General features: G+C 36.2%; 1 protein-coding gene across 2 annotated transcripts in view; it reads left to right on the plus strand.

Moving 5' to 3' along the window:
• The window catches only part of LOC149569217 (ARM repeat superfamily protein), a 280,021-nt gene that overhangs the window by 229,728 nt on the left and 32,843 nt on the right, over window positions 1-17,450 (plus strand). For both annotated transcript variants that reach the window (XM_089821970.1, XM_089821969.1), the window contains exons 11-12: window positions 5,675-5,782; window positions 15,090-15,187. In XM_089821970.1, the coding sequence (XP_089678096.1) occupies window positions 5,675-5,782; window positions 15,090-15,187 (206 nt within the window). The remainder of the gene's footprint in view (window positions 1-5,674; window positions 5,783-15,089; window positions 15,188-17,450) is intronic.

Consider the following 17,450-nt stretch of genomic DNA (forward strand, 5'->3'; position numbering starts at 1 on the left):
GCAAATAAGACAATGAAATTTGTCTTTTTCTTATTTTGTCTTTTTGTGCTATTTGATTTTTCTATTTTTGTTTGGTATAGTTTTTCTTTCTCCTGATTTTGAGCATCTACATTTTTTTTCCTGAATTTCTTCATAAAATATGATCTTTTATTCATTATTTCTGGAATATATTTTATTGTGCTAATACACAACATATATAATCAGAATTAATAAATCTAAATGTATATTTTACCACTGATATGCGCTGCTTTCTTTCACTCATCTACAATCTCTTCTCTTTGCTTTTTTAAAATACCAGACAACGATAATAGTTCTTTCCTTTTTATGCTGTAGATTACTTAAGTTTTCACCTTTGTCAATGTATAAACCCTTCAACATTAAATTTATTGTTTCTTTCATTGTACCTTTGGCATTGATGGTGTTTGAACTTCATTTGTCCATTTTGTATAATTGTACATGCTCATGAGATCCTCTGACATCAATGACAATTCTTCCATCACATCCTCTATCTTCGGATCCTTTCTTTGGTCGACTGACTTCACATTCATATGGTGAGGAGGAAGCTATTCTCTCTTTCACCTAAGATATTCTTGGACGAGGACTTTACTAAATCATAGGTTGTAGAGTGGAGGCATCCCTATGGCCTATTTGCTTAGGCTAGATGCAGTGAGAAGTGGGCGGTTATCAAAAAACTTAGAGTAGTTATTCGAGACTTCCCTCTTCCTAGATGGGAATCAAGATTGGTTGTCAAGGCCAAATGATGATCACAACGATGGTTGGACATGACTGAGCATCACTTTGGCTCACTGCATATCAACTATTGGAACGACAATGGTACCTTATGGTCCTCTAGGATTCTATTGCTTCCGTCGACATCCTATTGTTATGGAGACTCATAAGAGCCCTGCCCATCCTTTTCTTGGTGTTTTCCGAGTACCACTGACCTTCAACTTTTAGAGATGAGGTTAGATTTTCTAGTGGGGTTAGGGGTTTGGATGGAGTTGCTTGTTTGATCCGACATCATTTTCAATATAACTACAATAGTTCATTTTGATAATTTGGGCAGATTTATGTGGATCTGTAATAGTCGTACTACTACTTCACATCACAGGGACATCTTCATTGTGGTTTACTACCCACCTACCTCCATGCCCCATGTTCATAATTCAGAGCGCAACGACCCTTACAAGGACTTACGCGAGCACATCAGTAGTTTTTGATGTTGGATGACATCATTATTCTTAATGACTTCAATGCACAAACCAACGACTCTCAAAGCCCTCTCCACAATTGTAGTTCTGAATGAATTTGCACTTTTCAGTCTGTTTGGTACCCATGGGTTTATAGCGTTACTGCGAGGAATTGCTCATGAGATATGGTTGTCATCTACTTCAGCTTTGTGAGTCCCCAGACTTAGTGATTCTAAATGGGTTCTCTTGGTTCCTTGGTACTGGTTCCTTCACTTGTTTGCCCAATTGGGTGGTTCGAGCATGATGGACTACATCTTCTCTTGCGCCTTCTTTATTCTTGTCATTAGCAAATTCACCATTTCCCACCTTCCATTGGCTGATCACGACCTCCTCAACCTCATCCTCAGGATCTCCCCCTTCCCCCCACCCTACCACCCTTATTGCCCTTGAGTATCCTCGCTCCTGTATATCCTTCTGCTTTATTGATGGTAATTATAAACTCTATATCCTTCATCTCAGATGATTCCTTCCCTTGGATACTTTCTTTGCTCTTGTTGATGCCTCCACCATTTTCAGTTGACTTAGGACAGCGCTGTAGGGGCCCACTCTCCTTTCCATCTCTCATCGAACCTCCTCCCTAGCTTGCAACCCCTTGCACCTAAGATCTTGTCCTAGGAACTGGGGTTTGATGATGACCGTAAGTCCTTTCATTGTTCGGTTTGGTCGTCCCTCTCCACCCCCTCACCCTAATGTGTCTAGCAACAAATTGCTTACCATCACTTCCTTTACTATTGGAAGCATCTATTTTATATGTTGCAGTGTAGATCCCTCAAAGCCTCCCTCTTTTAGTCTTCCAAGTTCTTGTTGTGAACCTTGCTCCCCCGCGAACCTCCATCTCCTTCTACCATGGATTATTGCTCCATTGTCTTGCATGCTCCCACTCCTTATTACATCCCAGGCCAACCTCCCCTCGACCTCACTTCTCCGCCCCGTTGACATATTTTCACCCCCTCCAACATTTGGGAGGTTGTCAAATTCATGAGCAGTCGCAGTTCAGCGGATGAGGAAGGGTTCCAAGCATAACTCTTCAAGCTTGGTATCATTGTTTTGGGCTAGTACCTCTTAGTGTTTTTCAACAAAGAGCTTTGTACTTGCTTCCTTGCCTTGTGGTCACATCACATCAATTGCCTAATCCACAAGACTAGTCTAGTTTCAGATCTCAACAATTACAGGACGATCATGATTGGGTAAACTTTTTCTGAGCTTTATGCCATTATGTTGAATACCATTTTATCCAAAGAGCCTGGTCAACATTAGTGTCAGGATGGCTTCGATAGGACGTCCAGACCATGGATCACATTTTGACATTACAAACTATCATTGAGGATGCTCGACATTGCTTTGCGGGAATTTGTTACTTGTTTGTAGACTGGCAGAGCCTTTGACTGTGTCCCTCAGGCGGCTCTCTTCTAGAGACTCAAAGACATTGGGAACTTAGAGACTCTTTTGACAACCATCGTGAGACTGCATGAGTGTGTTGTCGGTAGATTTAGAACACCTTAGGGCTTCTCTGATTCAGAGCACTATTGGGGTGAAGCAAGGATGCCCTCTCTATCCCACCTTTTTTGGCATTTACATCAACTAGATCAAGGCCTTCCTTCGAGATCTCTCACTCCCCAAGGACGATTGCTACTTACATTAAGTCTTGATCTCCATTCAGTTGTTTGCTAATAATGTGGTTCTTTTGGCCTCCTCTCCAAATGGTCTATAGCCTCTACTTGATGGTTTGGCATCCTTTTTTGACTCACGTTAGGTGATTATGAATTTGGTTAGAACTCGGGTTATGATCTTCAATTGCTTGAAGACCTCGCATCTTCATTTCCACTTTCAGGGTGACAAGATTGAAGCCATTTCATCCTAAGCTTATCTAGGGGTTAAGTTCTCTAAACCTTGCTTTAGTGTGAGACATGCCATGCAACATTGACTAACAAGGGGCTTGGTTCCCTTGTTGTTTTAGAGAGACAATGTTTCAGACACCACTCTTAGGACACCAGGTCCAAGATGTCTCTTTTAGACTCCCTTGTCAGACCAACCATGCTCTATGGCTTTGTGGTTTGGGGGCCCTCCCTAGTAGATATGGATTGGATTTCTGTTGAGCAGGCATAGATCCTGGTTTTACGTTGCATCCTTAGATGTCATTGGTCCACTCTTCACAGTGTTATTTTGGTTGAGTTTGGTGCTTATCCCTTTAGGCCCAAGGCCATCTTTGATCTAGCTGGTTCCTTCACTATCTCTAGAGCCTTGGAGGTTCTTGGGAGGTACATTACAGATACTCTTATATTGCCTGGTGCTACTTTGAGGTGATTGTGAGTATTGACTCCGCTAGTAGAGCCTGTTGTTGGTATGCTTAGGTTGCGGTCTTGCTAAGCTATGTGGGTATTGATATGCACCATCTTTGCCCCTTTCAATTCTCTCCGAATGCCCCTACTCAATTCCTCCTGTCTTGACAAGAGCTTAATGAGCATGTGAAACTCGACATTTACAGATAGTACGTCCGCACAACTTGAACAAATCCTCTGTGGGGCTCTGCCCTTGGATGGCCTTCTATGTTGAGAAATTTTCCGATCTTGAGGACAAGATTATTGTAAGCTCCTGTATCTTACTTGCCGCTAGAGTCACACTCTGCATCTCCTTGGACTCTTTCAGAGTGGGCTCACGTAGACTATGAATTCAAATAGATCACCATATTGACAAAACTGTTCGGATTTGTTGTCCTTGCCCATTGGATGAGGTCGACACTGAGATTCACTTTATTTTCCGATGTCCTATTTACTATAAGATTCCACTGCATGTTCCACAAATGTAGACTGTTGTCATCTTTCTTCAGATATACCAACCATTGGTGCTTGGTTTCTACCTCTAAGAGGCCACGTAACTCTATGATCACACCCTACAGTTCAAATTCGCTTAGAGACAGGCGTTGGATCAGCTGATCACCTCCTTTTTCACACCCACATCTCCGGCCCAAGGCTTGAAGAGGTCGCTTGGTCCGCTTGGCTCGGGTCACACCAAGGTTGTGAGGCATCATAAGAGTTTTATCTCGGTTACAATACCCCAACTTTAGGGCTTCTTTGAGATGGTTTGGGGCCCATCTGTACCCAAACCTTAGTCTTTGATCCCAGACTAGTCATGGGCTAGGGAGCAGAGTTTTTCTCTTCAGTTCTCTTGTTTGTTCCTTCCGCAAGTATCATTTGGTATCCTATTGTTGGCTGTGGCCTTGCTGTTTGTTCTCCAATCCCTTAGATCCTCTTTGTGAACTCTTGTTGGACATTATTAGATTTATCCTATCTTATATTATCTTTGTTTTTACTTCATGTGTTTAATTTACTAGATATAGCAGTAAACAAACATAAAGTAGGAAATGCTTGGTAAAATAATATAAATTACTTGCCAATTCTTGATAATAATAGGCCACTTTGAAGCTGCAGCCTTGTAAAAACAAAAAAGCACGATGTGATGATAGTATACTGGTTATTCCTTCCTGTATATACCCTACTTATGCTATGAAGTGTTTAGGCTGATGCTATTACGTATATCAATCTATATGAGGCGGCTAGGTCTGTTCCCCAAAAAGATTTTAAAAATGCAAATATTTTTTTATTTTAGCGTCACTTTTTGTCAAACACCTTGGGTTCATAATATAATTACTTGCCAATTCTTGATAATAATAGGCCACTTTGAGGTTACAACCTCGTAGAGCAAAATTCATGACACGATGATAGTATACTGGTTGTTGTTTTCCTATATATAGTCTACTTATGCTATGGAGTATTTAGGCTGATCCCATTACATATACCAACCTATATGATGCAGCTAAGTCAAGTTTGACCCCAAAATGGATTTAAAAAATGCAAATACTTTTAATTTTAGTATGGCTTGCTGGAAAGGTTTACCCTAGGCTTACCTTGGGTTCTTAGGATGAACCAACTTGGGTTTTGGTGAACCCCATTTGCACCCACAAGTGGACACAACCTGAATCAGATCTAATGGAAAGCATTTTAAGAGTAGCTTAAGTGAATTCTGTCTGATGGATATTGTAGCAAACCTAAGCTTAGTACTTTAAAACTTAGAAGAAATACTATCAGAATATCGGACTACAATCCACTTGTGTTTTTTAAGGAGAAATAAATTCATTGATTTATTCACCATTGGAAGGGCAGGGCGTGCTCTGTATTTATTCTACTATTTCGTAATGTTCTTCAATGTTGTGAGAATAAATGCTGAAACTGATAACAGTTGTATTGAGATCATAATTTTATATTTTCGAGTGTTTCTTGGTGATTTAACTGTAATATTATTCTTTCTACCAACTTCTTTGGTGTCTAGTGTAGTTGATAAATGTTATTTTAAAGAAAAGTGTATTACTTAGCTTTATAGCATTGAAAACTAAATAGTGGGCATAATGAGCATTTTTTGCCTTGCAGATGTTAAGAATGTAATACAAGCTATTGATATAAACTTGGAGTTGTTAAAGTTCACTGAGAGCAACGAACGTGAAATTGCACTAAATAGTCTTGGCCAAATTGGAGTGTGTGAGTTTTAAGTAATTCTCTCTACTCAAGTTTGAGGTTACATTGTCTCGTTTTTGTTAGTTCCTGCCGGGTAGGAATACTTATGCATTCATGTTAGTGCTAATATGACATTAACTTGACCAATCAAATCAAAGAATTTAAAAGTTTATATGCAACTTACAATGTGTATATCTATTTTTCATTTTTCCTTATTTTATAAATGACATTTTGTGCTCATTCTATTGGTTCATACTATTTTTGGTAGGGAGAAAAATCAATTGTTCTTAACAAAAATTCACATATTTTTTCCAACAACCATGATGTCATGCATTAATGATAGCTTTATCTTTTTCACAACTATGACAAATTGATTAGAGTCTCCAAAAAGTAATTATTTTATCTCCCACCTCACTACCTAAGACATAAATGCATGTCTAATCAACAATAATAACTAAATAATTTTTCTTACCAAAGATTGTAAATATATCAATCTATTATTTTTAACATCTTGTGAGTTTAAGTTTATTTAAAATCTTACTTAAAAATTAATTATCATATCATTTTGAAATACATTTATTTAATTTTTTCTTCACAATAATTTAAAATTATTTTATTCTAATTTTAAAATTAATTTTTTATTCTAAATTATAATTAAATTAATAAATAACAAAAATATATTTTTAAGAATATAATTATTTGATAAATTTTTACTAAAAATATTTAGAAATTTTGTTATAAAAAAATTTTAAATTTAGTTTTTAATGTTTTATATTTTCTATTTTAAATATATTTATTAGTTTTACAATGTCCCTTACTTTTGTCAATTGTAAATGCTAACTTTTTTCACACTATGTTTAACTAGCTATTTTTTCCAATCTTGTTTTAATTCTTTTTTGCATTTTAAAATTTGTAAAACTAATATTGTTCTTCAAATTTACTAACTCTTTTGTTGGTTTGGATCAAGTAGTCAACAATTAATTTTTTAAAATTTAATATTTGATTTTATATTAGAAAAGGTAGAAACAAATACTTCATTGATTTAACTCAATTTTATAATTGTTATTTAAATATTTCCTAAAATAACATAATCATTAATTTTTTTTTTTAATTCTCTTCCAACTATCTCTATTTAATGTCCCGATAATAACATGTCATTCTTTCTCTTTTAAATCTCTTCATATCCTTCGTATCCTTCATTTCTATCTATAAATCGCTATTATCATTATCTCTCGTTTCAATCTGTCTTCATATATATATAAATCTCCATTTTCCTTCTTTTCTAACTATTACGACAAATATGTCTCTTTAAACTCCCTCTTCATATATTTTGCTCTCTAATTTCCTTCTTCCCTAACTATTGGCAGGAACTTTGACGCAATGCGTCTTGTTTATTTAAATGAATGTTATCAATGCATGCAGTCTCCTTCTAGTATTTGATAAAAATATTTTGTTTCATTTTACAAGTTCCTTCTGCTTATAATCTTCTTGCAAACTTTGAACAACTGTGCTATGAACTTAAATCTGTTTTATATAGTAATAGACAAGGATTTGGTGGATTAGATCTATACACAAGTTGATTTTATTGAACTAGTATTACTGTTGCTATGAATTCTTATGGGGATCATGTTTATTAGTTGCTCAACATTTATGGAGTAAATGTACCATTTGATTTGGTTATCAGTGAAATTTAGCATTTAATTTGCATGCATGGGCTCGATTAAAAATGTGTTATGAATGGAGCTTAAAATTTTAAGTAGCAGTATTTAGTCAGGAAAGTTATGGCACAACTAACAAAAACATACAATAGTTTGTATTTATTTTTAGTCCAAAAATGTTGAACTCAATATGAAAACAAATAAAACAAATTTATATGTTTGCTTTCAATTTTTCACGAAGTTCTAATATTTGGAGCATTGTCATACTGACTCTCTTACGTACTGATATTATGCTTGGTATTACATTCAGGTATTTGGATGATATAGTAGTTTTTATTTATTATTTATTTTTCTGATAGTTAAATAGCTGCTAGGGGTACGATCCTTTGTATTAATATCCAAAATATTTGCATCAACAAGTAGGGCCAGATTCAAAATGACCTGATAATATATTCTTCCTGTCATTCATCTATAGAACTATACCCTCTCTTGATAGCATCATTCAACTAATTAGCATGCCCAACCCCCAAAATGCCTTGTGGACATATGCATCTGTAGTGTTTGAAATATCAGAAGTAAACTACACATCTACATTATATCTTTCAGGCAGCATAGAGACAAAATGTGCCTCACAACAAGTTTTGGTCTAAGCTTTACAGAAATCCACTTGCTTCATCTCTTGCAGTTTGGACTGCTAGAGCATGAATTGCCATTGGTAATTCCCTAGTACATGCATAATGGGAAGGACTAGCTACTGCCTCCTCAACATTCCTGTTTTCATTTTCCACTCGTTCTTTACCATGACACTTACTTCACTTCTCACTTTCACTCACAATCTCCATTAGTAGACCGTCCTCCACATGTCTTCACTCAGCCCTCACCTAGTTCCTTATTGATGCTAGTAATGCACAACATGAAGGTGATACTATGCTCCACGTCATCCCAATATGCTTGCAGTTGCTTTGGTTGGAGAGTGTGGACAATGGAAAATTTCATCACCTTAACGCCTCGACTGAGCCACATGTGGTAGTTTTGTGAGATCCGAAAAATTAATGAAGTAGTCAAAAAGGGGACAATCTGAGTATTGTCAAAACTCAGCTATTTCAGCAATCCGGGAATTGCCCAATCAGTCATCCTTTCCTCTCTTTTTCTGTTGTAGGCAGCCTTGGATGCATTTCAATCTTTCATTTAGGATAGGATAGGTTGCATAATAGATGTTAGTCTCCTTTTTAAAGATTGCCTAGGTTGTTTGAAGTGTTGAACAATCTGGTCGATGGCCTCTTTTGCTCTCTGGTTAAGAGCATACCTGCAAAACTTAAAAAACAAAATTCATTGCATATCTTGCATTCAAAAGGGAGCTGTGCCTTTCAATTCAGGGGTCTTTGATAGATTACTACACTGACCCATTCTGTTGAAAACTTCTTTGTTTTCCATTAGCCTTTGGGCACTCTGAGAGTCAAGGTATAAACCAAAGAATTAAGGAAGACAAACTATTAACCAACATAGTTAAAACCATTTCTAAACCTTTTAAGGAAAATATATAAGACCGTCGAAGTGTATCATGCTTCTATTTTTCATCTGAATAGGTGTTAAGCTTGTCCTTGCTTTAATACAGAAAGATATCCCTATGCTTTGTAAACATAGAGTCAACAAAATCAATTCTTTCAAATACAGTTGATGCTGTTACCAGGAGTGCTCGTTTTTTCTCTTAGAAAGATGAGAGCTGACTTGTCTTAAGGTTACAATCCCTACAAATTTGCCAATTACTGATTATATTGTTGGGAAAAGTCCAATTTGAATTACAGGCCAAAAAAGAAGTGTCTTGGTTTGAGTTTACAATGTGTTATAATATTTGAGTAGCACAACGAAAGCTGAACTATAAAATAGGTCTTCATAAAGACAATTGTCAAAATGTTCAAAATGTTGCAAAAACCAAGCCAATTCCTATTGGGAAGTCAATTAATCATCTCAATTTACAATTTGCTTGAGGACAAACAATCTTGGGAAGGGCAGACTGTCTTGTCTCTGCCATGCTAGGAAGAATTGTAGGCATTAAACAGCATTCCACTATAGAAGCCAATTGGGTTTATTTGTATGAACACAGGTTAAATATTAATTCATTATAGAGTCAGGCTAACTAATACTAATAACAGCAATGAAGTTAGAAAGGTCAATTTGCAATGAAGGTTTTAAAGGGGGTTATATATTAGTGTACATCAGTCATTCATTTGTTAAGGGATGTATCAACAAATTGAAGAGTTTGTGACTCCTACTGTGAAGGGCATAAAAGGAAGAAGACATCATTCAGAGACGATATCCGTAAAAAAACAAAAAATGGATCAGATAAGAAATTTTGAGATCTGAATTGAATCCAGAAAAAGCAGCAATTGGTATGTAATAGGGAAAAGTGTATTGTTTATTATGGAATGTCCTATGATATCTTTAATTAATTCCTTATTGAATTACATCGCCATTCCATTAAGGATTTAGATTTGATAATTAATCATTGGATTTTAATAAAGCAATCATGTTAGAAATTGGCAAGGAAACATAATAGGACAGGAATACGGGTCTCCTCAATTAAGTAGACATCTGTTGAGTCAGTTGATTGTCAGCCCCCATTGAGTCAGCTGCATGTGGGTCCCTATTGAGTCGGTTGCTTGTGGACCAAGGGGTTGGATTCCTTGGTTGGTTGTTCGATGCTCTTGTACTTAATTGTGGAGGATAATCTCTCTGCATCCTTATGCTGCTTTCCCCTCAAGTTTCTAATATGGTTGAAGCCAATGTGCATGTTCACGATAGGAACCCTCATTAGCATTTGCCTAATTTAATTGATTTTTTCACCAAAATTCCATTAGTATTGTCTAATCTAGTGGAAGGATTCCCTTGTTAAGAAATTGCGTTTCTGGATTGTTATTTTTTGTGCAAAATTAGGTGTACCTTGAAAGGGTATAGTATAGTGCAAACACTGCTTAAGATCAAACTCAATTTCCAGCTAGGAGTTATTGTTCAAGTGGGGTTGCCGTTGCACCAAAAGACCGATCTATCAATGCCCAATACAACCACTCAACTTATAGTACTCAGGATGCGGTTAAGCCCTTGTCACGAATCTCGATGGGAGCTCTAGACAAATTTCCAACAATCTCCCCCTTAGCGTTACCAAAGGGTCTGAGGATTCGAACTTGTGACCAAGATTTGATACCACTTGTTAGAGCGGGGTTGTCGTTGTACCAAAAGATAGATCTGTCAATGCCTAATACAACCACTCAACTTATAGTACACAAGAAGTGGTTAAACCCTTGTCGCGAATGCCGAGGTGAGTGCTGCACAAATTTCCAACAGTTGTAATTTGTGGAAAAATGGTATTATGATCATTGTTATTCCCCTTTAAACAGAGTGTTTTAAGATCCGAGTCATTGACCCTTTTTAGTCCATCCAGAAGTGCCAATGTTTCTTCCTTGTTGATGGCCACTCTTGAAAACAATGAAAGAAACCTTAACCTTAAGATTCTTTTTCGGTCCCTTGGGAGACAACCAGCTCTGGCAGCAATTGACAGTTTGTACATGATTCCCTATAGAAATTCAGCATAATGGAATTTGGTGGTGGCAATTTCGATTAAGACTTGTCTATTTGTCCTTTTTGTTGTTAACCAATCAATTTCAATTGTTACCGTGAATATATTATTGCTAATGTAAGCATTAGGTGTACTCATTCTGCCTGGATAATGTTTTTCCTTTAGTTAGTTATCATGTTTTCCTTAGTTGCCGATTTGTGACACAAATCTGATTCGGACATGTGAATCGTATTCTTGGATTCGGGATTTTTTTTCCCAATTATGATTCGTGGAGGATTTGTGCATATATATATATATATTTATATTTATATATACCAAAAAATAAGAGAAATATACATAATTCTAAAACTAAATCATTTCATAGTATGAATCTATGATTCTAGTATGCATCTATGAATCTAGTATACTTGATCAATGATAAATAATCTATTTTCATGATTATAAAGAAAATCAACTTATTCGCATTGAATTATTGCAAGTGAAAGTTTGTAACATGATTTTCTCATAAAAGAATCAAGAGTCAAGACTAAAGTTTTTGATTTAATCATCAAATGGATTTTCAAGAAAATCCACATCAGAGGGGTATTGATGAGCTGCAAGTGCTACATCTATATCAATGGAGGAACCCAAACCACGAGTAGTAGAGGGGAATGTGAACTCATAATCCTCTTCCTTATCATCCACATCAATCAAAGTGGATCTAGCAAGATCCTAGATGGTCATATCTAAATCAGGAGTCGAGTGCTACATCCCAAAGCTTTTCGGGCCCCTTCTTGTACATTGGATCCTTCCGTAACAACAACCGCAAATTGTTGTGAATGAACACGAGGTCTTCTGCTTTTTTTGGAGCCAACCAGTTGCATTTGACTTAGTGGATAAAGGAGTAAGTACTCCAATTCCACTCAGCTATAGAAGAGTTGGCAACCTAAAGAGAAATTAAAAATTATCAATACAACAATCAAGATAAATAAATTAAATAATAAATTCAAGGAATTTAGAGTGTTAACCTTAAGCTTAATAAATCAACTTTAGGTGATAATTTTTACAAACTTACTTGAGATAGGACCTTTATGGCAAGAGGTTGGAGGTACATGAGGGCTTGCCCATGAAGGTACCACCATTTGATGGCATCCATCCTGCTTTGGTCTGCTATGGCAATAGGGTGGAAATTCTCACTTGAGATGAAGGCAGCAAATTCACTCCTCACAGTTGCCCCAATCTCTGGATCTTGGAATATTTTAGCTAGTGCCCTCTTATACCCATTTGTAATCTCTGCATCTCTAAATGGTGGCACTCTACTTGGAAGGCGAAGTACATCTACACTATAGTACTTGGGGATAACAAAAGACCAATTGCAATTATCAAATATCAATAGCACTAACATTGGATAAAATAAGCACAAGCATTTGATAAGAACTACAATACCTCGGGGGTAGAGCATATGCAAGGAGGTGCAAAGGTGTGGTCATCTTGTTCCATCGATGATGAATAATTGTTTCCACCTTCTTGTAAAGGGTGTCCTCAGGATCATTCTCCCTCCTTTGTATGACCTAGGATATGAGATATGAATAATAATTATAATTAGTGAATATGTCAATTTAAACTTTAGAATCTAGATATCTCTCAAATAAAAAATTGTTGTAAAAGAGTGTAGAACTTACCATTTTAATTTTCAAAAATATCCCCAAGGCATGGCTCATCACTGTCTACAAAATGAAGCATTGCCATTATTGGATTGGTGACTTCCAACACATAAGTCACAACACTCCACCAATCCTCATCTAGTATCATTCTTCTCACATTTAAGGCCCTTGTTGTATTGAAATTTTTCCAAACGCCCCATTGGGGGCTAATGACCATATGTTTCAATGCTTCTTTTACCTTCACAATTCATCTCAAGACGATTGTGTGAGAGGCAAAGCGGGTTTCAACAACCTAAGAACATGTTAAACTCAAGTTAGTAATACATTTAAAAATTAAAACATGTTAATGTAAACAACAAAAAAAATTATGGAATCCAATAATATTCAATTATATATTAAATATACAAATTTACCTTCAATAATTCGAAGTTCGAGAAACTCTTAAAAATTGCTCACAAACATTTGAATCTCTTCAACTTCCTCATATATCTTTTTCACCAAATCTATTTCGATGCCAATTGCTTTCATCACCAAATTGAGAGAGTGGACGGTGCATGGTGTCCAAAAGATATGGTCATATCTAGACTCTACAATTATCCCTGCAGCCTTACAAACTTTTGCATTGTCTGTGACCACTTGGACAACATTATCAGGACCCATTGACTCTATGGCATCAATGAGAATGCGTGAAATAAATTTTGAATTTTTCACTTGCCCTTCACAATCAACTGCCTTCAAGAACATTGCCCCCTTAGGACATACAGCAATGACATTAATCAATGGACAGTTTCTACAATCTTTCCACCCATCCGAAATAATAGACACACCTGATTAAACCCAAGAATCTCTTATTGGTTGAAGTGCAGCCTCTACAGATTTCGTTTCATCATTTAATAGGGTAGTGCGGAACTTCTCATAACCAGATGGTTTGTAACCACACGGTGCTTCTTCATTGCTTCCACCGTCTCCCTAAAATAAGGTGATCTCACAAAATTAAATGAAACACCATTTGTAATTAAACAATGTCCAATTTTGTGATCAGCAATGTCTCTCTTTTCATTTTGGAATGCCCTATCTAGTGGACGTCCCTTGCGGGTGAGTGGAGATGGGTCTTCATCTTCATCATTTGTAGTTGGCATAGGCAAAAAAGGATGTGTTCTTGTGCTTGTTTGATTGGATGATGGTGTTGGTGTATTTGTTCTTTTGGAAGCACCACGTTTTGCTTTTGCAACTGCTCTATCAGCATCATCTTGCTCTTTTACTAATGCTGCTATTTGTGCAGCTGGTAATCCCTTCTTATCACTACCTTGACACATGTTAATTCCTTCACCCATAGGGCCCAAAAACTGTAGTTTTACTTGGGAATAGGATCTTCTATGTTGTATATTGCAATAATTACATTTCCATATGTATGCCCTACCCCCAGGACATTGTGTGACTCTTGTTGTGTGTCTCCATTAAGGAGGCCTCTTATCAATTCTGAAGCTTGGTGATGCAACTCCACCCATTGAGTCTTGACTACTCATTGTTCTATTCTTGCAATCAAGGGAAAAAATGAAAGAAAACCATGCTTCACACTTACACAAAAACTTGAAAATTTGAAAAATTAAAAAAAAATCAATAATCTATGAAAAAACTCAAGAATATGGTTGAAATGCATACCTTAAACACTTCTTGCAAGGTATTTGGAGCTCCACAACCGATCTCCTTTGAATCCAAGCACTTCTCTTCAAATTAGCAAGTATGAGAAAGCAAAATAAAGAGTAAATGGACTTGCATTATGACTTAGAGGGTCGTTTTTAAGGTTTGGGCAAAAAAAAAACATTAAAAAAATTGATTGGGCCCACTTTTTACACCTTTTTTTGCCTCCTTTGGCGCAGATTCACACAGGTCCACGGTGGATCCGGGCAGGATCCACAAGCAGGAATATGGATCCTGCCCGGATCCACGCATGGATCCGGATCCGACCTGAATCCGGATCCGGGATCCGATACACGAATCCAGTAACTAAGATGTTTTCTCTTTTTAGTTTTTGATCTCTATTTACATTTAGTGTTACTTGTGTCTTAGCAGTATAAAAATAATGTATGATAATCCTTGCTGATGTTTTGTGAACTTGACTATACTGATCATTTTCTTCTATTCCGTCTTTCTACTCACTCAAAAAGGCAGTGACAATACCCAAAACAAATAAGGACATATTGTAGTTTATTGAAGAAACCGACCAATAGAAAATGGTTTTTGTTTGCATTTCTCTCTGTTCTGTTGTTTATGAATGGGGTTTAGATTGGTTTTGTAATATTTTGGATACAATGCAATTTTTGAATTCATCAATAAATATCTCATGATGGATGTAAAGTATTCACAGCCTGATTGTGATGTGAGACAGTGCATATGCTTTCTTATGGAATTTAATTTGAATATTTTGATAATTAAAGCAACCAGAATGTATGCAGTGGCGCAGGGTGCTGAGCTTTTACTCTGCAATGGCCCACCAACAGCAAGGCACGTCATAGATGCAGCTTTTACACGTCAAGGAAGGAATATACAAATGGTAAACAATTTCTCTTTATCTCTGGTTTTATTTTCATTTTAGAGAAAAATGGCCACAATTACTGAATAAAGGGGAAAAAATTATAGAAATGTCAACAAGTCACCAAAGTTGATCAATGAGAACCAAAAGTACAAATAATCATTATATCCAGTAGGACTTCAAACTTCCAACACAGCACTGTATGTGTAAACCAAAACCACGCATACATGGATCAAAAAATATGTTTTCTTTCTAAATATTAAAAAGCATATCGATTTCCATATTTTGAGCAATCTTACGTGTCTGAATGTCTCTTTTGTAAAGGAGCGAGATTAGCTGAGGTAGCTCAAAGTATGGAAATAGATATGGTTATGAAACAGAAAATACTATGCAAATAAAACAGTAATTATTTCTTGAACTACAGAGATGGAAAAGAAAATTTCCAATTTAAGAAATTTGTAGGAAAAAAGAGTATTATACAAAATAAACAATGATGATAGAAAAAAAGGAAACTACAGTAATAGTTATGCAAGACATGATCTTATGGACTGGTTATACCTTAGTAGCCAAAATCAGGAATAGATCAAGATCAATCCCGATTAATCAGAAATCAGTGACTGGGCTGATTTTTTCCCAAAAGATTGGAGGAAATCCACAAAGTCAACAATTTATTTGGGAAACAATTGTGTTTAATCTGCAAAAATCACATTATAATCGCAATTAATCGGGTTGCAGAAATAGCGCTGAAATGTCAATGTGCCCTAGATGGCACCAAAAATGGTCCATTTTTTCTATTCATTAGTGGCACACAACTTTTGAATTCCATGTCTCTGTTTGTAGTCACAGTTTGTAGTTGCCTTTAGTGTGGGGGCTGTGGGAGTTTGTCTTCGTCGTTTGTTTTCTTTCAGCATTTGCCGTGAGCATCTGCCACGCTCAGGTGCCATGAGTGCATGTCATGAGCAGGTATTTCTCTAGCTGTATTAGATAAGCAAAAGTATTTTGAAGTGTTTCAATATTCCATTATCAATTTTCTTTGAGCTACTTCTGTGTGTTATTTTATTCCCAGAAACTACTGTGTGTGGCTGGTACCTAGCTGAGATCCATGCCATGCTGCTTCCTTTTTATCTCTCCCCATATGTAAATATATAACTAATTAATTTTCTGCATAGTAGGGAATGGTACGACATGCTTCTGTAGTTTGTTGCCCTCAGGAACAGTAGCTCTCTTTCTGTCATCTAGCACTGCACAAAAACTATAGTATTAACTATTAATATATGCCTTTCACTATATGTTTTATTTTATTTTTATTTTAATGTCTGTTCTTTGTGTCTGAAAAACTTACAATGTTGAACTTCATAAACAGTTATTACGTACCCTTGTATAAGTTGGTCACATAGGTTATGTGCTTCAACAAAAACTTAATATTACAACACAATTTGAGCCTAGTTCAGTTCACTTACTCAACTGCGGTATTAATATCTCAGTGGAACCAGACTTATTGGGGCAATTTATTCTCACATTAGCTAGCTAGGTAATTAAAAAGATCGTCATATCCAATAACAAGTTTGAAGATACAATTTGAGATGTTAGAGGGTATAAGCCTATAGGCATGATGGAGCCCTAATTTTAGCAAATTAGGGCCTCTATTTGAGAAATAATGCTGGAGATTTATGTCTTATCTTCTAATCATATTAAAGACTGTTCATCTCAAACAAAAGAGAAGAGACATGATCAAATTGGACAAAGAAAAAATTGGATACTATGTTGGCATTGATATCGATGATGGTTTGATTGAAGGCTGTAGGACTTGAAATAATTGTGAGATGGATCCATTGTTCAGAAGAAGGAAATTTTCGTTCCCAGCATGCTTGTTATGTGCAGGTGCTTATAAGGAGACACTTTTGTTAGTGTTATGCCAAATGCAGATATGATTGTTCGAAAGATAATTATGAACTCCAAACAAATTAAACTGCAGGACTGGTGAACAAGTTATGCTTCATAAGTAATATTTATATACAACCATTTGAGCAATCTTTCACCAAGTAAGAAGCAACAATGACCAAGACATCATATGCTTGCTGAGTCTTACAGGTCAAAAAGAAGATGCCCAGATTTACACTACAAGTCAAAGAGCAGTTCCACGTGATGGATCAGTACAAACAAACTTAATATACAAAATAAACAATAACAATATTTGGCATAGGAATGGACAGCTTTAGGACTCCACAGGGATTTTAAGATCCTATTTAGAGCACCATTGCGGTGAAGCAGGCCATCCCCCTCT

The sequence above is a fragment of the Cupressus sempervirens genome, chromosome 3 (assembly GCF_028749045.1).
Source record: "Cupressus sempervirens isolate cs-2001-9-10 chromosome 3, ASM2874904v1, whole genome shotgun sequence".
Taxonomy (NCBI): Eukaryota; Viridiplantae; Streptophyta; class Pinopsida; order Cupressales; family Cupressaceae; genus Cupressus; species Cupressus sempervirens.